Here is a 26247-nt window from a genome sequence, read left to right as displayed (position 1 = left end):
CCTGGGGCGGAGGCTGTAGGAGTAAGATCGTCCAGCTTGCTTGTCCTCTACCCCACTAACTCCCACCCTCCTAACAAACATACATGATTTGGGATCCGCCGGGTTGCTGGGGTGGGTCTGCAGGCCTCCTGGGTATTTTCCCTTTTGAAGGGGGCGGACTCCTGCTCGCTTGGGCAGCACATATACTAAAATTGAAGGGGGCGGACCGGCCCTGTGGTTTCCTCCCTGAGTGACTTCCGGCAGGGAGGGCTCAGCCCCCAGAGAGGGCGGGGAGATGACACAGTTGTTCCCCCAGCCCTGGCGGGGCGGGCAGCATGGTTCACTCCAGCATGGGGGCTCCAGGTAAGGGGGCTGGTGCCTGCGCCACTGATCAGGAGGACAGGCTGCACATTTGGGTTTGTTCTGCTATGCCACCTCTGCTGGCCCTCCCTGCCCCTCCTCCTCAGCTGTCTTCATTGTCCCTCTGCTCTGTCCTCTAGCAACTCCCCTCTCCTATGCTGGGTCCCCCTGCCCCAGTTCCTCCTTGCCCTCCTCTTCCAAATCAGACACTGAAGCTTCCAGTGTCTTCTCCCCATCTTTGTTGTCTGGGGAAAGAGGGATGGAGCCAGGTGTTGGTCGTGGGCCCTTATATGGGGAACCAGTGAGATGGGTGACATGGGTGATCCTTGGGTGGGGGCTGCAAAGGGGTTGGATGCCAAGTTGCTGGACTTGGAGGATGTCATTCTCCTTTTGAGTGTGTATGGATGTGTGTCTGTGTGTGCGGTAATTCTGAGTCCTCTGAGAGTGACTGCTGTCTGCTTGTGTATGAGTGAGGGGAGGGGGCTGTTGTGTGTGGCATCCTGGGGGTAGCCTTGGCCCTGGGCTCTTGGCTCACTTCCCCACTTCATTCGCCTCAGATGTCACCTCCTCAGGGCGGCCTTCCCTGACCTCCCCACCCAAACTGGCACTGATCCTGTCACTCTGAGTCCTCTCACCCTGCTTTATCTTTTCTTCACGGCACTTATCACCACTGGAAATTTCATTATGTGTTTGATAGTATGCTTATTAAATGCCTCCTCCACCAAATGGCAGTTGACTGAGTGAGCGTTGTGTGCCAGGCAGTGGGCACTGTACAAGGTGATTTATAGTTGTTGGTATAACGTGTATATCTCTGCATGGCAACAAGCATCTTTTGGCAGTGTGGACAGCAGCCGTAATGAGGTGATGTGTGTAACGTGCTTAGTGCGGGGCCTGGACGTGTGAGCACTCGACCCTTCATGACGGTTCACCTGTGGATGGATAGGTGTGACTGTGGGCACACGTCTGGGTTTGGCATATGCTAGCCTATGTGTGTCTGTGTGTCTGGGCATCCTTGTGTCCTCCATCAACGTATTAATATATTCATTGAGCAGTTTTGTGCTGGGCGTTAGAAATATAACTGAAAAAGACAGCTTCAAGTCTGCCCTCCTGGAGCCCCCAGATCCATGGAGAAGACAGACCTGTGACCACGGACAGCACAGAGTGTTCAGGTTTGGGATGACGGATCAGGCAGAGGGGCTGGGGGAAATATAGGAGATTGTGGGAGCCCAGAAGACATGTGGGATTTAGTTGGTGGGGTGTCAGGGAGGGCCTCCTGGATGAGGGGGATATCTGAGCTAGGATGTGAAGGGTGAGTGGGTGTAAGCAAGGCAGAGGAGGTGAGGAGGGGGTTGGCATAGGAGGAAGACTATTTGTAGGATGGCATATGTGTACTTATTGAGGCGACCGTATGTGCAACTGTGTATATGTGTGTGCCCGTGCAGCATAGACACAGAGATCCAGGGTGTCTGCACATGCATGGTGTCTGCTCCACCACTGACTTGTCCCTGTCTGGGGTCGGATGGGGACTTTGTGGGTACTGGGCAGTAGGTTAGACCTTTTACTTGGGATTTCTCATAGAATAGCCCTGCCTGGGAGGACCTGCCTGGGTTTTCCCTGCCTGGACATGAATTAATACCTTGTGTGGCCTTGAACAGATCACTTACCTTGGCTGGTCTTGGGCTCCACACCTGTGAACTGGGTTCAGGGGTCTGCCCTGGCCAGCTGCCAGGATGAGGTGACTCTGGGTGTGAGCGTGTGTGCACATCTGTATGTGTCTGTATGTGTGACTCTGGGTGTGGGAGTGTGTGCACATCTATGTGCATCTGTGTGTGCAACTCTGGGTGTGGGAGTGTGCACATCTGTGTGTGTCTGTGCATGACTCTGGGTGTGGGAGTGTGCACATCTGTGTGACTCTGGATGTGGGAGTGTGTGCACATCTGTGTGCATCTGTGTGTGCAACTCTGGGTGTGGGAGTATGTGCACATCTGTGTGCATCTGTGTGTGTGACTCTGGGTGTGGGAGTGTGCACATCTGTGTGTGTCTGTGCATGACTGTGGGTGTGGGAGTGTGTGCACATCTGTGTGACTCTGGATGTGGGAGTGTGTGCACATCTGTGTGTATCTGTGTGTCTGTGCATGACTGGGGTGTGAGGGTGTGTGCATATCTGGGTGTGTCCATCTGGCTGACTGGGCATGACTGGGTGTGAGGGTGTGTGTAAGTGTGTGTGTGTGTGTGTACACACACATCCGGGTCTGTGAGAGACTGTGGGGATGTCTGTATGCATCTGTGTGTTACTCTGGCTGTGTGAGTGTGTGCACATGTGTGTGTATCCGGCCAGTTGGCTGGCTGTGTGTCCTTCGGTGTGAGAGTGTAAGTGCATGTGTACGTACACACGTCTGGGTGTGTGCTTTGCATATCTACTTGTGGTGTCATGTCTGGGCATGTGTCTTTATCTGCAAACCTGTGTATATTCCTGTCTGGAATCTGGCATACCTGTTTGTTGTGTGTGTTGGCGAGGCCCCTGCCTGGCTGTGGCTGTGGTGTGGGTGCTTTTGCCTGTTGTCAGCACAGCTGTGGGGCCACCTCTCTTGTTGTGTCTGCTGCCCGTATCTCCATCCCTCCCTCCTGACAGCTCAGAAGTGTTCACTCCCTTGAGGCCACCCAGGGACAGCTGTGGGGCTGGTGGGGGGGTGTGAGGTGTTGCTCCTGGGGAGGCCGGGACTGGGCCAGCTGGGCCCACAGAGGTTCCCGGCAGCACCAACCTGCCCACAGGGGCTCCCAGGCCACAGCCTTGATTGAGGTGGGTGTGGAGGCAAGGACCCAGGGGACAGGCCAAGCGGGCCAGGAGGGGTGAGGGGCAGTCCTTGGGCCCTCTATATTTAGCCTCATTTTCAGTAAGTGCTAACGAGAAGCTGGCCTAAGTCTGCTAAAACTGGCTGGGGGAAATGCAGAGGAGAAGTGAAAGTCCGGGGAGGGTGGGGAGGGGAGGACGGAGGGGACCCAGAGTCCCAGGGTCCCAGACCTGGGGCAGTGGGGCAAGTGAGTGTGAGCTTAGGGCCTGGGCAGCCCTGGGTGGGTCTCTCCCGAGGATGGTGGGATTCAAGGGGCAACACAGCTCCAAGGGGCCTGGTAGGGTTATGCATTGCTTTTCTCTGCTGGTTTCTCAAAAAAGTTACACACTACCTGGGCTGGGCAGTGGAGCTGACCATAAATAACCAGCCAACTTTTCTGTGCAAACGAAGCTTTGAGAGGGGCTTCTGAAGGTGCCAGGGCCTGTTTCACATTAGAATCACCTGGAGGGTCTTTGAAAAATCTAGGTGCCCAGGTCGCACCCTGTGCCATTGAAATCAGAATGTCAATGTTTCTGTAGAGTTGAGAGGTGGACGTGGGGCATCCCTGCCTGGGCCGAGGCTGAGGCAGAGCCTTTGGATGGACCCTCCAAGTCCACGGCTGCCAGTGCCCTGGAGTCCATCATCGCTTGGCTTTTGATCCAGGGTGAAAACGGAGCCCCCCTATTCATCGTTGGTGGGAATGATTTGACCCTTTTCTCAGGTTGAGGTCTGATAGGGGAAGAGGAAGGAGCGAGAGACCTGGGCCAGGGCAGCACTTGGCTATTTGCTGTGGCCCAGTGGAGCACCGGGTGGGGAGAGCACGGGCTCGTGTGGGAGTGGTTGGGAGAATTAGGGAGAATAAGGGTAACTGAATGGTGGAAATTTCCCCTCAAACTGCTTCTGCCTCTCCAGCCTCTATCCCTGCAGAGGAAGCCTTATGTTAAAGGTTTAAGTTGGGTTTACTTGGGGACGGGAGCTGAGGGTTGAGGTGCTGGGTGACAGCAGAGATAGGGGCTTGTTTGGGGTAGAATTGAGCCCTGGTCAGTCGGGGAAGTCTCTCATGCATTCATTCATTCCAAAAACATCATCTGAGGCCTGTGCGTCGATGACTCTAGCCTGGGCCCTCCAGGAATGGGTGGGGATGGGGCCACCCTGGGTGGTCAGAGTCAATGGAGGGCGGTGCAGGGGTGGCAGAGCTCAGACAAGAGAGACACTGACTGCCCAGGGAGTCAGGGAGGACTTCACAGAGGAGGTAATGTCTGAGCTGGGCCTTAAAGAGGAGCAGGAGTTTGCTGGTGGAGAAGGAAAGGGTCCACCAGGTGGGAGAGGAGCAGAGGCAGAGGTCTGGAGGAGGGAGGGGTCACTGTTGTCCACTGACCCTCACATCCTCTGCTGGGCACTGTTGGGGGCCCACAATCACACCTGCCCTTGAGGAGTTCCCAGTCTGATAGCGGAGACATACTGGGGCCCAGCTGGCTACCCTCAATCCCTAGGACAGTGCCGGGGGAGGTGCTGGGGCAGAGAGAGCTGGGGAGAGACCTCTGACCCAACCGAGCTGGGGCATCAGGGTGGTGGCTTCATAGGGGACAGAGCCTGTGCTGGGTCTTGAGTAATGAGTAGGCGGTCGCCAGGTGGGCAGGTGGGGAGCAGCGTTCCAGGCAGAGGGACCGGCCCACACCGAGGCCCCAGAAAACGTGTGTTAAATGGCAGGGAGGCAGCAGGACGGGGGTGGGGGGGCCGGAACTAGAGAGAGATAGAGAGAGCTTCAGGAAGGGACATCCAGCAGATAGTTATACCCTGTACCGAGCAGGTGACTCCGGGGACCCAGCGATGAGTCAGACCAGGCCCGTCCCCCTGGTCTGGCGGGGAAGGAACCTGGACACAGACAGCTACAGCCCTGGGGGCTCAGGGCTGGGACCGTGGTGGGGGTTGGGGGGCAGGAGCCGTGGGAGGCCGTATTTGCCTGCTAGGGCTGCCATAACAAAGTACCACAAACTGCGTGGCTGAAACAACAGAAACTTGTTTTCTTGAAGTTCTGGAGGCTAGAAGTCAGAGCCAGGGTGTCAGGGGTGGTTTCTTTGGAGGCCTCGCTCCTTGGCTTGTAGTTGGCTGTCTTCTCCTGTGTCCGCATATGGCCTTCCTTCTGTTCCTGTGTCCTTTATTTATTTATTTATTTATTTTTTGAGACAGAGTCTCACTCTGTTGCCTAGGCTAGAGTGCCGTGATGTCAGCCTAGCTCATAGCAACCTCAGACTCTTGGGCTCAAGCAATCCTCCTGCCTCAGCCTCCTGAGTAGCTGGGACTACAGGCATGCGCCACCATGCCCAGCTAATTTTTTTCTATATATATTTTTAGTTGTCCATATAATTTCTTTTTATTTTTAGTAGAGATGGGGTCTTTCTCTTGCTCAGGCTGGTCTTGAACTCCTGAGCTCAAACGATCCACCAGCCTCGACCTCCCAGAGTGCTAGGATTACGGGTATGAGCCACCACGCCCGGCCTGTTCCTGTGTCCTAATTCCCAGTTCTCATAAGGACGACAGTCAGATTGGATAGGTGCCCACCCTAAACACCTCATTTTACCTTAATTACCTCTCCGAAGACCCTCTCTCCAAATGGTCATATTCTGAGGTACCAGGGCTTAGGACTTCAACATACAAATTTGGTAGGGACACAACTCTGCCCATAGCAGAGGCCATGGGTGAGTGTGGACTTTCTGGGGTGGAAGTGAGGGCAGAGGCTGCCTGATCTGTGGGCAGGAGAGGCGTTCGCCAGTTAGGTGGGGAGTCAGAGCCTGCAAGGCCTGGGCTCCCCATCAAGCAGAACCCCTGAGACGAGGGAGATGCGCTACAAGACACGGTTGAAGGGCAGGGTGCACAAATGGCAAGAGAGGAGAAGTGGAGGGTGACGGGCCACACCCAGAAGGCCAGGCTCAGGAGCCATGGAAGGGTGTAGAGCCAGGGAGAGTTGGGTGTAGGAAGGATTGACCTGGGGCAGTGTGGAGCCTGGCTGCAGGGAGGGTCTGGGGAGGAGGCTGGAGTTTTAGGGACACTGGAGGGGTGAGATTTAGGGCTGGGATGGGTTCTTGGTTGCTTGGAGTAGGGATAAGGTCTGGGTAAGTTAGAGCTAGGATCAGGCAGGATTTCTGCCTTTGCTGCCCCCGAGTCAGGAGAGGCCTTGTCACCAGCTCCCTTTCTGTCTTTCTGACTCTCCCATGATCATTAGCCATTCAGTGTCCCATCCCCAGTGCGCCGAAACAGGACCTGAGCTCCAGTAGTGTCCTGGGTACCTGTTCCCCAGCCCTATCCTCAGCGGCCTGTGCTTTAATAAGATTATGTGCAGGTTTTTTTTTTTTTTTTTAGCTTTAAATATTTTTGTTTTTGGTTAAAACATAGTGTATCTACAGTAAAGTGCTCAAATTTTAAATGTGGAGCTTCAGTGAATTTTTTTTGTATAAATGGCTATGTTGCCCAGGCTGGTCTTGATCTCGCATCCTCCCTGCTCTGCCTCTGCTGGGATTACAGGCTTGAGCACCCCACCCTCAGCTTTTACATACATATAGTAACTACCAAACAGATCCTTTCTAGCCGGAACTCCTCATGCCCTTCTACCCTTCCCATTCAGCAACCCCCAAAGGTACTCACTAATCTGACCTTGATCATCTGATACCGGCCTGCCTGTTTTTGAACTTCACGTAATTGGAGTCATAACTGTATGTCTGCCTTGATGTTTGGCTTCTTTCACTCAGGCTCACGCCTGTGAGATTCAGTGACGCATGTGAAGCAGGACTATGTTCTTTGTCACTGTATGGACGTATCACATTTTGTTTATCCATTCACCTGTTGATGGGCCTTTGGGTTGTTTCCACTTTGGGGCCATTGTGGAAAGCCATGACCTTTGGTGGGCAGCACGTGTGTGTCTCTTGGGTGGATGCCCAGGAGTGGACATGCTGTATCATAACTGAATTGTGGGGTTCATTATTCAGTTTTCTGAATACTGCTTATATCAATTTATGTTCCCACCAGCAACATCTGACCTGACTTTTTATGTTTATTTTTTTATTTTATTTTATTTTTTTTGAGACAGTGTCTCACTCTGTTGCCCTGGCTAGAGTGCCGTGGCGTCAGCTCACAGCAACCTCAAACTCCTGGGCTCAGGTGATCCTACTGCCTCAGCCTCCTGAGTAGCTGGGACTACAGGCGTGTGCCACCATGCCCGGCTAATTTTTCTATATATTTTTAGTTGTCCAGCTAATTTCTTTCTATTTTTTTTTAGTAGAGAGGGGGTCTCTCTCTTGCTCAGGCTGGTCTCAAACTCTTGAGCTGAAACGATCCACCCATCTCGGCCTCCCAGAGTGCTAGGATTACAGGCGTGAGCCACTGCGCCTGGCCTGACTTTTTATTTTTTTTAATTTATTCTTTATGTTTTGAGACAGAGTCTTACTCTCTTGCCTGGGCTAGAGGGCTGCGGTGCCAGCCTAGCTCACTGCAACCTCAAACTCCTGGGCTCAGGTGATCCTCCTGCCTCAGCCTCTTGAGTAGCTTGGACTACAGGTACACGCCACCATGCCCGGCTATTTTTTTTCTATTTTTAATAGAGACAGGGTCTCACTCTTGCTCAAGCTGGTCTCAAATTCCTGGGCTTAATCGATCCTCCCACCTTGATCTCCCAGAGGGCTGGGATTACAGGGGTGAGCCACTGCGACAGCGACCTGACTTTTTAATTAGGAATTTAAAACACAAGCAGTGATTCATGTCAAGTAATCCTCAATTGCAAAATTCCTAGCCTTTTTTTTTTTTTTCCCAGTGGCTGAGCTCTTCCCATCCCTCATTTTAGCTGGCTTTCTTTAAATATCTTGGAGCAGAGCACGCCAGAGTTGGACAGCTCCCTTTGGTAGGGCTGGAGTCACAGTTTACATGGGGATTTTGGAGTGAGTTGTGGAGGAGAGTTTAGGGTCAGAAGAAGTGTCATGAATAAGGTCTCAGGACAGTTGGGAGTTAAGGTCAGATGAAGGACTTGGACCATCTGGGTACAAGCTGGGATTCAGGGTGAGTAAGGGGACTAAGAATGGGTCCGGTGGTCAGGTGAAGCCTACATTTGTTCTGGGATCTAAGACTAGGAAGGGTTGGAGGTGGCATCAGGATGAGCTTGGGCAGGGGGTAATTTTGGATATGAAATGGGTAGAAGCCAGGACTGGGCCATTAGACCAAAGTGGAGCTCTGGAGTCACAAACATCTGGGGTCCAGTCAGGGCACCTCTGCTGTCCCACTGTGCTCTTGGGGAGGTGACTTTCCCTCTCAGAGCTTCATTTTCCTCCTCTGTAAAACGGGGTGATATTAGCACCAACCACTAATGTGAGCTCTGAGTCACATCTGGCTCAGTGCCTGGTATTGGTGAGCACTCACCTTTCTGTGATCAGTACCGGAGTGCTCTGAGGACAGGCGTTTGTTCACTGGTTTGCGTCCTCTGGTGCCCAGCTTGCTGCTTGCTGCCTTCCCTGGGCTACCTCCTTTCATTTCCTGGGTCTAGGGAACTATGGAACAGGACTGTATTGTAGGGGCAGATGTGAGGTGCAGCTGGGGCCCAAGGCTGAAGTCCGGGGTGAGGTCTAGGGTTAGACTGGAAGACAGAGTCAGAGGTAGGGCCGGCTGGGGTTGGGGTCAGAGAGGATCAGGGTGGGGCTGCTGGGCCCGTGCATTGAGCAAGCAGGAAGGCCAGGTGGGAGTGAGGTGTGGACGGGGAAAGTGGTGGGCCAGGGAGGGGGCCAGCGGGCAGCTGAATCACACTCAGAGATCTGACAGCTCCCTCCTCTGGGGATGCTGCAGCCCCATCACATCCCCCAGGCCCCACTCAGAGTGGAAAACATGTCTCACTCGAAACCTGGTAGGGCAGGATGGGGAGCTTCGGCGGCCGCCTGTAGAGGAGGCCCAAGGTTGCACTCGCTCCGCTGGAACATCACCAGCCCCCTCCTGGGCAGCTGACACCTTCTCATGACCACCTTCTACCTCCTGCCTCAGGGCCTCATGGTGGGTGACACCCACTGTGCCACTTTCTGGAGGACTGAAAGGATAAGGCAAGATCCCTCAGGGCCCGAGGGCCCCCCTCATCCTGCTGGAGAAGGGCAGAGGCCTAGAGCAGAGGGCACGTCTCTCGGAAAGAGACACTTCCAAGGTGGCAGGGGGGTGGGGGCGGAGGGGATTTGGGGAAAGGCAAGGGTGTGGCGGAGGGGGGCCTGAGAGCCCTTCCGGCTTCCCCTCCCTCACCCTACTTCCATCCCTCCTCTGTCCCCAGAAATAAGAATGTCTAAGCCCCTGGAGGCCGAGAAGCAAGGTCTGGACTCCCCGTCAGAGCATACAGGTGGGTGGGAGGGGAGTGGGGGCAGGGGTGACCGTGGGCAGGGGAAGAGGGGCAGGTGGGAAGACAGCAGGGAGGGGACAGGTGTGGTGGGGGTGGTTGACGACAACACATCCTTTCCCTCTCTTTGCAGACACCGAAAGAAATGGACCAGACACTAACCATCAGGTCAGGAGGGAGTGGATATGGAAGGGGCAGGAGGAGAAGAAGGGAGTGGAGGGGCTGTGCCAGGAGGGCCAGGGGGTCAGAAGCTGCTTCACTGCACTATTCTCATCGCCCTGCACCTACTTTCTCTTTGCAGAACCCTCAGAATAAGACCTCCCCGTTCTCCGTGTCCCCAACTGGCCCCAGCACCAAGGTAAGCACCTGTCAAAACAGCCAGGGAAGGACGGGGTGCTTGGGAGAGGGTCCTGGGCAGGCCTGCCACAGCCCCAGGGCCTGAGGGAGCACCAAGCCCTGGTACCTTGGTGACAAGGTTCCTCCAGCCCCTTCTCACCCTCGGGCTCCCGCCCCAAGCCTGTGACTCACCCAGGCTCCTTCCCCTTCCCTAGGGGGTGGGGGTGGCCAGGGAAATCCCCCCCACAGCCCCAGGGTGATGAACAACAGGAAGCCAAGGGCCCCGCCCCCATCCCGACTTCCCTGACCCAACAGGGGCCTGCGCCACTCCCTGCCCCCCAACACATACATTTAGGGGTGAGCTGAGGTGAGGGGGATCGGCAGACCTAGTGAGGACAGCTGCGGGATGCAGGAGGAGGGGATGATAGGGAGGCCGGAAGCAGCCAAAGGGTGCAAATTCCAGATCCAGATGGGGCCCCTGCTAAGCACTGCTGGCTTTCTGGAGTTTCCTGGGCCCAGGTCTCTGCCCTCCAGCCTGGTCAGGGCAGCGGGCAGGCCCAGAGGCTGGAAGGTGGCACTGATGGTGGGGGCAGAGGGGGCAGGAGCCAGACCCTGACCCTGACCAATGGTCGCCGAGGGGTGGGGTGGGAGGCTAGGAACCGCTCCCCACCCTGCTGCAGCCTTGCTCTGTGACCATGGGAAAGTCACTTCCCCTCTCTGGGCTTCTCAGTTTCCTCTTCTCTAACATTGGTTGGGGGGAGGGGGCAGTCAGATTGGATGGCCCCGGAGGTCACGAAATCTGGTGTGCCCTGATGCCTCAGTGGGAGGACAAAGTGCTTTGTGAGCAGGTGTCTTCTCCTCTGTACTGAGCGCTTTGCACAGGGCCCGAGGGAGAAGGGCTCTGGATCTCCACCCCCTCGACCCTCTGACCTCAGGCTTCACTCTTGCCTTAGCCCTCAGAGTGGAGCATGTGTCCGCTGCCCCTACTCTGTCCCTCCTCAGCGGAATCAGATCTTGCCCTGCCACAGCCTTCCTTCTCTTGGGAAAGCCAGTGGGGCCGAGGGAATGAAGGGGTCTTTCTCCCCTTCCCGGACCTGGGCTCCATCCACACCTCGCCTGTTTCTCTGGCCTTTGCTGCTCAGCCTCCCTCCACCTCTTCTGTGTCAGTCTTTCCCTAACTGCCATGATTCATGGGCTCCCGACGCGGTCTCAGATGTATCCACGCACCACTGTGGATGATTATTTACATAATAATTTTGCTAATTGGCTCAATTTCTAAAAACACTTTATTATGGAAAATGTGAAGCAGATACAAAAATAGAGAGAAGAGTATAATGAAAATAAACCCCTAGGTACCCATCAATCAGCTTCACCAATTACCCACTCATGAACCGGCTCGCTTTTTCAACAGCTTAAATAAATGTTTTTTAAATGGAAATTTCATGAATGGAAAACCAGAATCACTTGCCATGGAAATAAATGCAATGATTATTAAAATTTACCCAGAGTCTCTTACGTGCCGAAGGGTCTAGACCCGAGGCCTGTTCTCTGTTTATTAAAGGAAGTGATTAGCCAATATTGGAGAGAAGTTAAAGACATCCTAGCACCAAACCAAGGCTTTCTTAAGATAACTAGAAAGAATGAAAAGGCACCAAAAAAGGAAGAGTGTTCTCGCCATGGCATTCAATGTTATAGTTTAAAAACTTTATATTCAAATATGACATACATCAGAACACACACAGATGCTCAGTGTTTGATGCTGTGCACATTCACAAACCGAGCATACCCATGTCACCAGTACCACATTAAGAAGCAGAGCAGGACCGGCCTTCCAGAGGGCCCCACTGCCCCTGCCGGGGGTAGACATTGCCCTGACTTGTGAGAGCCAGTGTCATTTCACACTGCATCCCTGTAGCCCTTAAACTGTCTGACACTTGTGTCCCATAATTTGGTACATGCCACTCAGTCTATTATCTGGCCTTTCCCTGGCCTGTGTTCTTCTCTGTCTGCATTCCAAATGCACCCCCCCACCCCCGCCAACCTGCTGTGTCACCTTGCACAAGTTGCTTTCCTTCTCTGTATCTCCTTTTCCAAAATGGTGTTGGGGTATCAGGCCAAAGGATGATCCCAATGTCTGCTCTGGGGCAGAGAGTACGTGATCCATCAAAGCACACCTCCTGCCCCCACACATGTGCTTTGCCCAGCAGGACTTTCACCCAACAGCCGCTGCTTTCTGGCTTTTTTTTTTTCTTCTTTCTTTCTTTTTTTGAGATAGGATCTCTGTTGCCTGTGCTAGAGTGCAGTGGTGTCATTGTAGCTCACTGCAATTGCAACCTCCTGGGCTCAAGCAATCCTCCTGCCTCAGCCTCCTGAGTAGCTGGGGCTGTAGACATGCCAACGTGCCCAGCTTGGTGACTGGCTTTTTATCTAGGAGAGGAAGAAGGCCAGAATGGCTCTGTGCCGGTCTGTTCTATGGGTATGATGCAACGTGAGTCCACACCGTACTCAGAGAGATGCAGAGGGGCTCGGCAGACCCTGGGGGCAGAGGCTGAAGCCTGGCAGCACCTGGGCCACATCTGGCCTGTCCACAGCACAGGACATATGCTGTGTTCTGCTTGTCCTGCCAGCGTTTTTGTTTTAGTGACTAGTAGGACAGCCCGCCCCCATTTACCCTCTCCCTGTCACCCATTTGTTCTGTCTGCCTGTCTCTATAAGCATTTGAGTTAGTGACCTGGGTTCCAAGGCAGTGGTTTTAATACCCTAAGGCCTTTTCTTCTAACCACAGCCTGCCAGCCAGCTGCCTGGGACCCCACAGCTCACCTTGTCCCAACCCATCCGGCTCATGGGACAAATGGAGTAAGACTCCACCTGGCTGACACAGATGAGGGGTATAGGACCCAGGATCCCCTTGTTTGACCTCCCAGGTGCCCAATGGCACTCTTCCATTTGCAGAGGGGGAAACTGACTCCCAGGAGGGCAAAAGCACTCTCCAAAGGTGACCTCTCTTGTAGGGAGTTTGGGTGCAGGTAGTGTGTTAACCCTGTCTTATTGATGAGGAAACTGAGACCAGAGGAGTGGTCTGAGGCCCCAGCTGGTCAGTGCAGGGCCACGATCCACAGCCTCACCTCTGTACCCCAGTCTGCTCCTCCTGTGCCAACCTGAGGCTGCCATTGCCACACACGTGCCCTCTCTTTGGTTTTCAGGTGGGCATTCTCTCTGGCCTCCACTTAACATTCTGGGGTCCCGGACCCTGCCTCTCTCCTCCCCAGATCAAGGCTGAAGACCCCAGTGGCGACTCAGCCCCTGCAGCACCCCCGCCCCCCCAGCCGGCTCAGCCTCATCTGCCCCAGGCCCAACTCATGTTGACAGGCAGCCAGCTAGCTGGGGTAAGTACCTGGGGAAGGGCGAGGACGAGGGGCACAAACCAGCCACCTCCCATCGGTTGTAGGGCTAGTGGATGAGGTATCCCACCAAGGACATGGCCACTCTCTCACGCCTGCCTCTTGCCCTCCTGTCCTCCAGGAAGACTTGTCCCCTCACCTGCTTGGCTCAGACACTAACGCCTCTCTGCCTTTTCTGCTCCTCCCCTGCTCTGGCCCCTGCTGTCTCCCCCCAACCCCCCACAGCTCACAGCGCTGATGCCGGCTCAGCAGCAGCTCCTCCTGCAGCAAGCGCAGGCCCAGCTCCTGGCGGCCGCTGTGCAGCAGTCCAGTGCCGCTGCTGCTGCTAACGCCGCTGCCGCCGCCGCTGCCTCCTCCTCCTCCTCCTCTTCCTCCTCCTCCTCTGCCTCCTCCTCGACCTCGCAGCCCTCAGCCTCCTCTGGGGGAGGTGACCTGCCGCCACCACAGCCTGCCAGCCAGCCCCCCGGGACCCCACAGCTCACCTTGTCCCAGCCCATCCAGCTCACAGCACAGGTAAGGGCAGCCACTGGGACCGCACTCGCTCCAGCAAAGGATGTGCACAAGCAGTGGGTGTGTGGGAGGGGCACATGGATGTGCCAGGCTGTTCCCGGCAACCCTAGGAAGGAAGCCTTAGGAGATGTTGCCATCCCATCTTACAGAGTAAAGTGAGGCTCCCAGGGAGGAATATCCCACATGCTAACCCTCCACCTGATGGAGTGCCAGGCTAAGCACTTTCTGTGCGTCTCACTGAGGGTTCACAGCTTCCTAGGAGGTTGACATCATTATCCTAACTTATAGGTGAGGAAACCACAAGTCACCCCCACGAACGGTACCTGTGTGGGTACAAACAAAAGGCTGAGAATCACAATTAGTGCCCCACGTCATGTCCCCCGGCTCATCTAACAAGATGCTCCTTTCAGAAAAGGGGTCCATTTGGGTTACAAGTGTATTCAAGTAAAAAAATAAATAGAAAAAGCATCCATGATATATGACTTAGGAAGTGCTGCATCCTCTCTCGCCATGCTGGAGTTGGCTCGTGCACAGTTAACCATGAATTAGTGGCTGTCTCAGTTTCCTAGGGCTGCCATAACAAAGTACCACAAACTGAGTGGCTTAGAACGATAGAAATGTGTTGTCTCAGACCATGAGTCCAGGTGTCGGCAGGGCTGCACTCTCCCTGGAGGCTCTGGGGAGAATCTGTCGTGCTGTTTCTAGCTTCTGGTGGTGCCGGCAATCCTTGGTGTCCCGTGTCTTGTAGATGAGTCACTGCGATCTCTGCCTCCATCGTCACATGGCCATCTCCTTTGTATGTGTGTCTGTTTCTGTATTCAAACTTTCCTTTCTTGTAGGGACACCAGTCATTGAATTAGGGCCCGTCTTAATGACCTCATTTTCACTTGATTACATCTACAAATATCCTATTTCCAAATAAGTTCATGTTTGCAGGTATGAGGGGTTGGGGCCTCCATATGTCATTTTGGGGGACACAACCCAGCCCGTAACAGTGGCCAGGAGGTTTCCCATGAGGACAGCCTCATGGGAGGGGGAGCAGAGCAGGAGCTGAGCAGCTTCCCCTTCAGACAGGCCACTCCCTCCAGCCCACCCCCGTCCGCACCTGCTCACGACACCCATTTGTGCTGCGTGTCTGGTTTCAGTAAGCATCTGAGTCTGTGGTGTGTGCTGTCCTGAGGTGAGGAAGGTCCTGAGAAGTCCTGTTTAACTTCCCTTGGCCTAGAGTTTCCCGCAGTGACGACTCCACAGATGGCTTTTCTCTCCCCCGAGCCACCCTCTTGCACAGAACACCTGAGGGCAGATGTTGTCTACATAAGGGAGTTGTCCAGCCTCTGAGAGGCTGTTCCCTTGACAGAGTCACCCCTCCAGATGGGCCCATTCTATTATTGACCGATGCTCCCATTTAGGACTTTCCTTAATGCTGAGCTGACACCTGCCTCCTTAGAACTCCCTGCCACTGGGCTCGGCACCGTGGAGACAGAGCAATCTGGGCCCACTGCTCCACGATGGCCCCTCCAGACACAGCCTCCCAATACCTGGCTCTCCACAGCAACAGTAACTATAGTCTATACTGGGCACTGTGCCAACGATGACCTCTTTGAACCCACAAATCTTCCTGGCGGAGGCTCTGACTGACAGACTGACCTCCCCCAGTTCAGGCCATAAGCAAGAGTGGCAGAGCCAGCCTGCGAGCCCAAGGCTCTAACCACATGATCTGTGGCTGCCGCCTTTAGCCATCCTTCACAGGGACGTGGTTTCCAGCCCCTCCCACCCGGGCCACAAGAGACTCCCGCAGCAGGTGTAGCACGAGGCCCTTCAGTGAGCAAGGCCAAGGGCTCGGGGCTCCTCACGGGGGCTGGGCTCGTTCACATCTTGGCGCCCCTGCTCTCGTTCTCCTTTTTGCTTGGAGGCCTGTTCCCTTCCTTTACCTGGACAGCTCCTCTTTATCTGTTAAGCCCCAACTCCAGAGTCCACACCTGCAGGAAGTTGTGTTGACTTCCCTCGCTCCAGCTGTGCCTGAATATGCCTCAGGAAATACCAGTTAAGGAACAGAGACTAGAGGGAGGGCAGAGGGACAGGGCAGCCTAGTGCAGACCCAGCCAGCCCTTGGCCCCTGTGGGCAGCAGACACTCCTGTTAATGCACCCCCAGAACAACCTCCCCCCCCAGCTCCCTGGGGACCCTAGCAGCAGCAGGCTGACCTTCTGCCACCTGCTGTCCAGCCCAGGCCCTGATTGTCAAGATCTCCTTAAGCCCCTCCCTGCCAAGTCCTTTCCTCTGGCTTCTCCCTCCCCAGCTTCCCTCAACTCTGATCTTTCCCTGTCTGTCTTCAGCAAGTGGAAGCCCAGCCACACTTGTTTTCTGGGAATTCTTTCTCACGGGCTGGGTTGCCCTGTGACATCATTTCCCCAACAGCACCTGCTATGTGCCAGGCCCCATGCTGGGCCCAGGCTGCAGTGGGGACCAGCTCCTCTTGCCCCAGCTGCCACTGCTGCAGCCCTCCCCAGCCCCCCAAGCTTGAACGGCTCCCCTACAGCCTGTGTTCCACTTCTCGTGCCTGCTCAGTTCTGCTGCTGCAATCATTTCACAGACATTTCCCGGCCTCCTGCATGTCAGGCCCTGGCAGGAAAGCTGAAGACTCAAAGTGAATCACAGCCGTCCCTGCCCCCTGAGGGGCTCCCCGTCTTGTCGTCTTGTCGTGAGACAGGCACATCTCCAAACCACTAAGAAATGTTTCACTTGAAAAATGCTAAGCAGCCCAGGAAAGAGAGTGAAAAGCCCTCCTAACCTATCACTTGAAACTTATATAAAGTACCGAGGAAAAGTTCCCCTTCCATCCCTCTGATGTCAACTTCTGAACTCATGCCAGTTAAACAGTTTGGCAGGATCCTTCCCTGCCATTTCCTTGCTTGTACAGATGAAGGGGTGATTACAATACAGTTTCATAATTTGTCTGTCCGTTGCCTGGCTCAATGCCTTCCACCGAGGGGGCCATGTGGATGTTTACTGAATCAATGAGGGATGTTTTGCTGCAGTTTTTCAATCAAGGGAAGGGAAGACATCTCTCCAGGGGAGTATTTCAGAATGTCTGGGGTAGGCACAGGCATTGATTGAAAACTTACATTAATGGTTAAAACATCATTTTATATTAGAGTATAGGAAAAAAATCCCTATTGTTGTAATAGGACCATGGAAAATAAAGCTTGACAAAATCTTTTAGGCCAGTAGGACCTAGTGAATAAAGGTTTCTGGGAGAAACCTACCGGTTGTGATGTGAATATGGGAAAAGAAGTGTGACTGCCTGTCTGAGGGAATCAGGAAGGCTTGGGGAGGAGGCAGGATCTGCATAAGGGGAGATGAGTAGGAGTTTTCCCGGAAAGGGCTTCCAGGCAGTGGGAATGGCAAGTGCAAAGTGAGAAAGCAGAGGCGGGAGTTGGGGGTGGGGGAGCCGGTGGTGGAAGAGGGGAGGATGCTCTGGGAGGGCATATGGGTCGGGCAAAGCCCAGCTCCAGGGGGCTGAAGAGGACAGAGAACATTCAGCTCAGACCACTGAAAAGGCCTGGCCTGGAAATCAGGCCCATCTCCAGGGGTCTGTCTCCCTGTTTCATCTTGGGACAGGCAACATGGGTGCCAGTGTTTTCAGACTTGCAGCTGTCCTGCCCCGGGAGATAAAACATACCCGCTGGCCAGCTTTGAGTCAATGCCCCCACCCCTGAGAAGGCAGGGTCAGCCCCACCTAGAGTGGGGGTGGGTAATTGCTTGAAGAAGGGGCAGTGGGTACCAGGCCAGCCAAAACCGCCCGCCTGGAGTCTGCTGCTGCTTGTCTGTCCTGGAATTTTAGCATAAGGTAGCATGTGACGTATAACACAATCCATAAGTACGTGTTTTTTCTCCTTGCCAAATGGGTTTCTGTTTTGTGGTGGTCTGCCCTACTGCCAGGACTTCCTGGGCTCCGTTTGGCAGGGCCAACCTCTGGGAGACAGGGGACAGAGAAGAGCCCACCTGAGAATGGCCACCTCCCCCACCCCATCTTTCAAGCTTTCCCTAGTGGAGTGACTGGAATAATTACAGTTATTTATTCATTCAACTGACATGTATTGAGCACCTTTTTATGCCAGGTGCCCATTCATGGCCTGAGGGGTAGTTGTGAACCAGGCAGAGGTGGCAGCCCTTGAGGACCATATGCTCTGGTAGGGAGACAGAGAGTAAACAAACAAACCAGCAAAACAAGGCAGTTTCAGAGTGAATGTAATGAAGAAAATGAAACAGGGCAGTGTCAGAAAGGGAGGAGGCCACTCTTAGTGGCTTGGTTAGGAAAGGTTTACTGAGAAGGTGGCCTCTGGGAGCCAAGGCCTGAAAGAGTCAGTCATGGAAGAAGCTGCGGAAGAGCATTTCAGGAAGAGGGGACAGCAGGTGCAAAGGTCCTGAGGTGGAAACCGGCCTGACTTGTTCAGGACACAGAGGAAGGTGGTATGGCTGAGGCCCTCGGGCGAGGGGCAGACACGTAAGAGTGAAAGGAGAGGCAGGCAGGACTGGGGTTTGCAGGGTCTCATAGACCAGCGCCAGGGGTTTGAAATATATTCTAGTATGGTGGGAAGCTGTTGGAGGGTTTTAAACAGGGGGGTGACATGACCTGATTCGCCCTTTAGCAAGCTCCTCTCGCCACTGCCATGGGGAGAACGGGCTTCTGTGCGGGGTTGGGGGTAGAAACAAGAGCCCAGCAGGAAGTCCTTGCAGGCATCCGGGTGGGAGATGAGGGTGGGAGATGAGTCCTTGCAGGCATCCAGGAGGGTGATGGTGGGGGTCCTGGATGCTATTTTGTAAAGACTGGGTCAGTCAAGGATGACTCCTAAAGATTTTGGCTTCAGCAACTGGGTGGGGATGAGCTGTTCTCCTGAGTTGGGGACGACGAGGAGAGCAGGGTGTTTTGGAAGCTGGGGTAGGGAACCAGAGTTTCATTTTGGACATGTTAAGGGTTTGAAGAGTCTATTAATCACCCACGTGGAGACACCAGGTAGGCAGGTGGATATTTGAGGCTGAAGCTCAGCAGGGTGTCGGGGCAGGAGCTGGAAGTTGTTAGTCATCAAGAAGAGAATGGGCTCCATAGCCAGATGGGGTCCCACCCTTGAGAGCTCACCGCTGAGTGGGGTGATGTGAGGGGGCAAGGGTAGCAAATGCTCATCTTTGAGGGTATGCTGTGATTTCCAAAATGCTTTCAGGATCATAATATTACTCAGGCCCCAGGACAGCCCAGTAAAGAATTAAATATTGTAAGTCCCATTTTACAGATAAGAAAACTGAGGCCCTGAGAGAGAAATGACTCAGTAATAATAACTACCATTTATGGAGGGCCAATCAGGTATCCAGGAATCAGACATTCTATATTCATTGTCTCATTTAATTCCTTTAACAGCTCCGTGAGGTAAGAATTACTGTGGTGTCACCTGAGGAAACTGAGACTTAAAGAGGGTAGGGAACTGCCCACAGTCCCATGGTGTGTGAGAGGCAGTTAGGTTTCTGGCATTTCCAAAGCAGATCTTACCATGGCACCTTGCACTAGTGTCCTGTACAGTTAAGGAGGCCAAGGCCCAGAAGGGAGGGGTGGCTTCCCCCAGTTCAAATAGCAAGAAGCAAGAGGGCCAGGACTCAAACCCCCAAGTTTCCAAGCTGGAAGGGACCCTTGCACCCCACTGTTCTAACCTCCGCACCCAGTGTAGGCACTCCCTTAGCACTGTTGTTGACAGGTGGGGATGTGCCCCAGGTGGCTTCTGTGACAGGGCCTCACTGCCTTCTGGGGCAGCACGTCCCACTGCTGGACAGACTGACACTGCCTAGAGTGTCAGGAAGCCCGTCCTCATTTTTTTTTTAAGTTTTATTTTCTTTCTAATCGACAAACAGTAAGTGCGTGTAATTATGGAGTACAATGTCATGTTTCAATGCATGGATACGTTGTGGAATGATCAAATCAGGCCAGTTAGCATTCCCATCTCCTCAAATAGTTATCATTTCTTTGTAGTGAGAACATTTAAAATCCTCCTTTAGCTGTTTAGAAACATGCATTATTATTAACTATAGTCACCATGCTGCACAATACATCAGCCGAACTTAACCCTCCTAGCTAACTGAAACTTTGTACCCGTTGACCAAGGGCTCCCCTTTCCCTGTCTGTCCCCCTTCCTCATTTTGAACACAATCGATCATAATATAATTTGCATGGTGCCCCGACCCCACCCCTTCCTATTCTCCCCACTGTGGACTTAACTTGAGGCTGTCCATGTCATGGAATGGGGGGTCCAGAACTGGTCACCATTTGCCGTATCAGGGAGGCAGTGGAGTGTCAACTCTCACGCCAACACCATCCCAGTTGCAGTGGCTGCTATGGTGCGTGCGGAGGCCTGTGGGGTGGGGGGCGTGAGGCCACGGGGGATGGGCCCTGCGCGCTGGAGCGGGGCGAGGCGCGCACCTGGGCTGTGTGGCCGCAGGCTGGCTCTGGGGCCCAGGCCTCCTCCAGTTCACTCTCTTGGCTTTCTCTTCCCCCTCAGGTGGAACGAAGCCCAGGTGGGAAAGTGGGCGATTACACTCCAGTTCACTTGTACATCATGTAAACTGCATATCAGTCATTTCTGCCCCCATTTGTGGCCGAAGTCCCAGCTGTGGCAAAGCACAGCCAGTCTGTCCCGAGGTTTCACCTCATTCATTCATTGATGATGTATTTATTGATCACCTATTAGGTGGCTGCACTAGGGGTGGAGGGTAATTAGAGTCTAGCAACGAGCAAGAATTGGTCCCTTCCTTTCTCAGCTTCAGCGGGGTGTGCTCGCCCTCTGCTCTGGGCTTCCCCACAGGTCAGGGGGAGAGCAGTCGAGCCATGAAATATGCTGGCCTGGGGTTCTTCTCTGCCCTCTCTGGACTCATTCTTAACTTCTCCGTCTGACTTGGACATAACACGCCCCCAGTGGCTTCAGACGGTCACGCAGCCTCTAGATTGTGGAGAAATGGTGCCTCCTACCGGCTAATGCCAGTCCTGAGCCAGCTCGCTGTTCACACAGAATCTTCTCTTTCATTCTTTCCTTCCTTTAGTCAGCAAATACTGAGTGAACATCACCACACCCAGGGGATATAGTGGGGAATAAGGTAGACAAGCTTGTGCCCTCATGGAACTGACATGCACTGGGGCTGGGGACAGAGACGGGAAGCAGATAATTGCTGTGAGGGAAAGAAAAGAGTGTGATGTCATAGAAAGTGACATAGGAAAAGAAAGACTCCTTGTCAGAGCGGTGGCCAGAGAAAGCCTCTCTGAGGAGGGGGCATTTGATGGAGACCTCAGTGGCAGGGAGGGGCCGGCTATGTGCAAATCTAGAAACAGAACTAGCAAAGGTCCCGAGGTGGAGACCTCTTTGTGGGTTCAGTAACAGGAAGGAGGGCCGTGGAGCTGGATAGGAGTTAGGGTGAAAGAGAGTTGAGTCGTGTGAGGTGGGGAAGGAGAGGCGAGTGGGGGGCTGGCTCATGCAGGACCATGGTGAGAATTTACATTTTAGAACAGGGACCTGGAGTCCACAGACCACCCCTGGCAGGGTCTGTGGATAGAATTCAGAGGGTCCATGAACTTGCATAGGAAAAAAAAATTACATCTCCATTTTTACTATCTTTTAACTGCAATATAGTATTTCCTTCTATTATGAATGTCAACAGACTTACTTGGACTTTGTCACCAACAGAATGTACAGACATTTTCATATTCTCTTATAGTTGTTGTAGATCTCTCAAAATATTGTTTGCATTCATCATTGCTTTGAAATTAGTCATCAGACCTATGTCTGGATCTTGTTAATGTGCTAATAAAGAAGCCCATAGATTACTATGTCACAATTTGAAATATGTTTGATGACAGTATTTCAATATAATTGATTTCATTTGAAATCCTATAGTGTGTGTGTGTGTGTGTGTGTGTGTGTTTAGAGACAGGATCTTGCTCTATTACCCAGGCTGGAGTGCAGAGGCTTGATCATAGCTCACTGCAACCTGGAACTCCTGGGCTCAAGTGATCCTCCCACCTTGGCCTCCCAAAGTGCTGGGATTACAGGCATTAGCCACGCCTTCCCTTTTTTTGCACAAACAGTAGCACATCATACCCACTGTTCTGCCTCCTGAGTTTTGCACCCAACAGGGCATTCTGGAGATTGTTCCGTACGTATCAGGACACAAAGATATCATTCTTTTTTTTTTTTTTTTTGAGACAGAGTCTCACTGTGGTGCTTGGGCTAGAGTGAGTGCCATGGCGTCAGCCTAGCTCACAGCAACCTCAAACTCCTGAGCTCAAGCGATCCTACTGCCTCAGCCTCCCAAGTAGCTGGGACTACAGGCATTTGCCACCATGCCTGGCTAATTTTTCTATACGTATTTTGGCTGTCCATATAATTTCTTTCTATTTTTAGTAAGACAGGGTCTCGCTCTTGCTCAGGCTGGTCTCGAACTCCTGAGCTCAAACAATCCGTCCGCCTCGGCCTCCCAGAGTGCTAGGATTACAGGCGTGAGCCACCCCGCCCGGCCTATCATTCTTTTTGATGACTGCATGGTGTTCCACTGTAAAACTCCACCCCAACTCATCCAACTTATCCCCTATTGCTGCATGCTCAGCTTGTGTCTACTCTTGCTAGAACACCACTTGCTGCTGGGTATAGCCTTCTACAGAGATCATTTTGCACAAGTGCAAGTATATCCCTAAGATAAATTCCTAGTTGTGGAATGACTGAATCGAAGGGCATAGGCTTTTGTAATTTTGATAGGCATTGCCAAATTACCCTCTCACCAGCAATGTACAAGAGTGTTTGTTTCCCCACACTCCCCAACTGTGTTTATATTTTTTGATATGACAGGTAAAAATGGTATCTTGGTGCAGTTGTTGTTTTTATCTTCTTGTGAGTAAATCTGAATGTATTTTCATTCAGAGCTATTTGTATGGCCTTTGCTGGGCACTCTCCAGACCCACCTGTCTGCTGTATTACTACTGGGTTGTTGGGTATTTTCTTATGGATTTGTAATTGTTCTTTATATGTAAGAGAAATCAGCCCTTTTTGTCCAGTTGCTTATATTTTTTCTCAGTTTGTTCACTTCCTGGGACATTAAATTGGTCTTTGGAATAAGGGCATCCAAATAATGGAATTGAGGCATGTGTGCTGTGCCCCCAAACTTTGCAGAAGGGAAAAATTGTAAGTAACATGTTACAGCTTTCACCTGTACATAAAATTTGACAAGTAAATAAAGACGCATCAGTCTTTGTACATTAAGATACATACATGGCTGGACGAGGTGGCTGATGCCTGTAATCCCAGCACTTTGAGAGGCCTAGGTGGGAGGATCGCTTGAGGCCTGGAGTTCCAGGTTTCAGTGAGCAATGATTGTGCCACTACACTCCAGTGTGGGCGACAGAGTGAGACCCTGACTCTCAAAAAAAAAAAAAAAAAAAAAAAGAAAGAAAAAAGATATATACATGGAGCACCTACTGAATACTTGAATACTAGGTGCTGTTCTGGGTGCTGAGGGTCCAGCAGTGACCGAACGGTCAAGATCAGGCTCCCGTGGAGCTGATGTTCCAGTGAGGGGCATGCTGTGACTGAGCAAGCAGGAAGAGCAGTGCCTGGAGCTTGTGCTAAGTCTTACGAAGCAGATCAAATGGGAGTGATAAAGGGAGGCGTGGCAACGGGCTGGTTTAGATCAGGTGGTCCAAGAGGGCACCTCTGAGGAGGTGACTTTGTGTTAGGACCAAGACATGAGTGTAGGAACTAGAATTACCCAGTTGAGGGAACAGCATGTGTAAAGACCCTGAGGCAGGAAAAACTTGGCACATTTGAAAAACAGAAAAGGGCTGGATGGCTGGAGCACAGCCAGGCAGGGAGAGGGTGGTGGGAGTTGAGCTCAGGGAGACTAGTGCAGGCCTCAGAGGCCAGATGAAAAGTTTTGCTTGTATTGAGGGCTACAAGAAGCCATTGGAGAGTGTGTGGAAAGGGGTTTTGCCTTTTCTTTTGGAAATGTTTAAATATAAAAGTAGAGAGAATGATATTAATATAATGAACCCCACATACGAATCACCCAGCTCAACAGATACCAACATTTTGCCAGTCCTACTGGCAAATAGAATTTCATCTATACTCTCACTTTTTTCGTTGGGGGGGGGTTGGATTTTTTTTCCCTCTCCCTCTTTTCTTTCCTCATTCTCCTTTTAAAAAAAACCTTTTGTTGAAGCATAACAAATACAGAAAAGTACACCAATCCTAAGATATAGCTCAGGGAATACTCACAAACGCAGCACACCCATGTAACTGGCACCCGGCCGAAGAAACTGAGTCTGGCCATCCCCTCACAGCCCCCCAGTGCCTCTTCTCTGCCTCCCAAACTTCTCAGCTGCGAACAGAACACAGATGGAGGCATATAGGATGTCCTCTAGTGTGACTAGCTTCTTTCACCTAATTTCATTTGGGAAGTTTCTATTGTTGCGTGTGCTTATGGAGTACAGGCCACTCATTCTCATTGCTGTAGCATTCCACTGAATCACAGTTTATTTACTCATTCTGCTATTGGTGGGTACTTGGGCTATCTTCAGGTCATGGCTGTTTCATTTTTATTTTTTATGTTATTTATTTTTTTTACTTTTTTAGAGATGAGGTCTTGCTATGTTGCCCAGGCTGGTCTCAAACTCTTGGGCTCAAGCGATCCTCCTGCCTCAGCCTCCTGAGTAGCTGGGACTATAGGTGCATGCCACCATGCCTGGCTAATTTTTGAAATTTTTTTAGAGATGAGGTCTCACCATGCTGCCCAGGCTGGTCTGGAATGGCTCAGCTCAAGGGATTCTTCCACCTCAGCCTCCCAAGGAGCTGCAATTACAGGCACGAGCAACTGTGCCCGGCTGGGTGTTGGCTATTTCAAATGGTCCACGTCAACATTCTAGCATGTGAATTGTGGCAAATACATGTACACATTTATGGTGGGCTATGCCCAGAGTCGGAGTGGAATTGCTGGGTCAGAAGGCAGTTGCATGTTCAGCATTAATAGACGGTGCCTGTATTAGTGTGCTAGAGCTGCCATAACAAAGGACCCTGACCTGGGTAACTTAAACAACAGAAATTGTTTGTCTCACAGTTCTGGAGACTAGAGGTGTGAAATCAAGGTGGCAGGGCTGGTCCCTTCTGAGGACTGTGAGGGAGAATCTGTTCCAGGCCTCTCTCCTTGGCTTATAGGTGGCCATCTTTTGCCTGTGTCTCTTCACAGTTTCTTCCCTCTAGTCATGTCTGTCTCTGTCCAAATTTGCCCTTTTTATAAAGATACCAGTCTTATTGGATTAGAACCCACCCCAGTGACCTCATTTTAACTTGATCATCTGCAAAGATCCTATCTCCAAAGGAAGTCACATTGAGGTTCTGGGGGTTAGAATTCCAACATAGCTTTATCTTGGGGGTGGTGCACAATTCAACCCATAACAGTGCCAAAGAGGCTCCCAAAGTAGTTGTACAAATTTATACACCCACTGTTTGCTGGAGTATTTTAAAGCTAATTCCAAGCATGCTATCATTTGCCTTGGGAGTGTTTTAAAAGGAAGAAAGACTTGGTCTGGTTTACATTTTTAAATGAGTCTATTTGTTCTGCAGGAATGTAAGACAAGGCAAATATTTCAACAAGAAAGAAAAAGTAAATAAAGAGTGAGCCCTCCTGGGACAGCCCATTTGGGACTCTCTGGTACCCCATGGTCCAGAGAAGCCTCTGGGTGCCCTTAGCTCAGGGATGCCATTCAGAGACCGAGTGGACCATCGTTCACTGCCCAGGCCAGACTGCCCATGGAACAGCTTCCTGGTTTCAGCCCTGTGGGGTTCAGGTGATGCAGAGGGAGAAACCCGGCCAGGACTCAGGCTGTCTTTCTGTCCATCCCCTTCCCTGCCAGGACATACAGCAGCTCCTCCAGCTCCAGCAGCTGGTGCTTGTGCCAGGCCACCACCTCCAGCCACCTGCTCAGTTCCTGCTGCCACAGGCCCAGCAGAGTCAGCCAGGTAAGGCCCCCACCCTGGATGGCCTCCCTGACGCTGCCACAGAAGTCCTTCACTTTCTCCTCTCCTGCTCACCCCATTTGTTCCCCGTTGTCTTCCCAGGCCTGCTGCCAACACCAAATCTATTCCAGCTACCTCAGCAAACCCAGGGAGCTCTTCTGACCTCCCAGCCCCGGGCTGGGCTTCCCACACAGGTGAGACTGTCCACTGAGTGTGCCAGGCTAGGCCAGCAGCAGGAGGGGTAGAGGGGGGAGAGTCACCTCTCCATGTGGCCCACCCCATAGCCATAGGGGCCAAGACAGGAGTTAAGGGACCTGGGGCCTAGCCCCACTGTGCCAGTGATTTGCTGTGGCACCTCAGGCAGGTCACGCTTCCTGTCTGGGTCAGCCCCTTCTTCTATAGAATGAGAGGAGTTGAACCAGACTAGTGATTTTTTTTTTT

At 52.5% G+C, this 26247-nt stretch overlaps 1 protein-coding gene across 10 annotated transcripts in view; it reads left to right on the top strand.

Annotated features, from left to right (window-relative positions):
- Nucleotides 1-279: 279 nt before the first annotated feature.
- Nucleotides 280-26247, top strand: part of POU2F2 (POU class 2 homeobox 2) — a 38541-nt gene continuing 12573 nt past the window's right edge. For 4 of the 10 annotated variants that reach the window (XM_069458493.1, XM_069458486.1, XM_069458492.1 and 1 more), the window contains exons 1-7: nucleotides 280-342; nucleotides 9460-9525; nucleotides 9656-9690; nucleotides 9824-9880; nucleotides 13128-13244; nucleotides 25704-25809; nucleotides 25909-26000. In XM_069458493.1, the coding sequence (XP_069314594.1) occupies nucleotides 315-342; nucleotides 9460-9525; nucleotides 9656-9690; nucleotides 9824-9880; nucleotides 13128-13244; nucleotides 25704-25809; nucleotides 25909-26000 (501 nt within the window). In that variant the 5' untranslated portion in view covers nucleotides 280-314. Of the gene's footprint in view, nucleotides 343-9459; nucleotides 9526-9655; nucleotides 9691-9823; nucleotides 9881-13061; nucleotides 13245-13484; nucleotides 13773-25703; nucleotides 25810-25908; nucleotides 26001-26247 lie in introns of those variants that run through there. The other 6 variants (XM_069458485.1, XM_069458484.1, XM_069458487.1 and 3 more) reach the window with 5 other exon arrangements.

This window comes from Eulemur rufifrons, chromosome 24 (assembly GCF_041146395.1).
Source record: "Eulemur rufifrons isolate Redbay chromosome 24, OSU_ERuf_1, whole genome shotgun sequence".
NCBI classification, from domain to species: Eukaryota; Metazoa; Chordata; class Mammalia; order Primates; family Lemuridae; genus Eulemur; species Eulemur rufifrons.
This window is presented reverse-complemented; position numbering and strand designations above follow the sequence as displayed.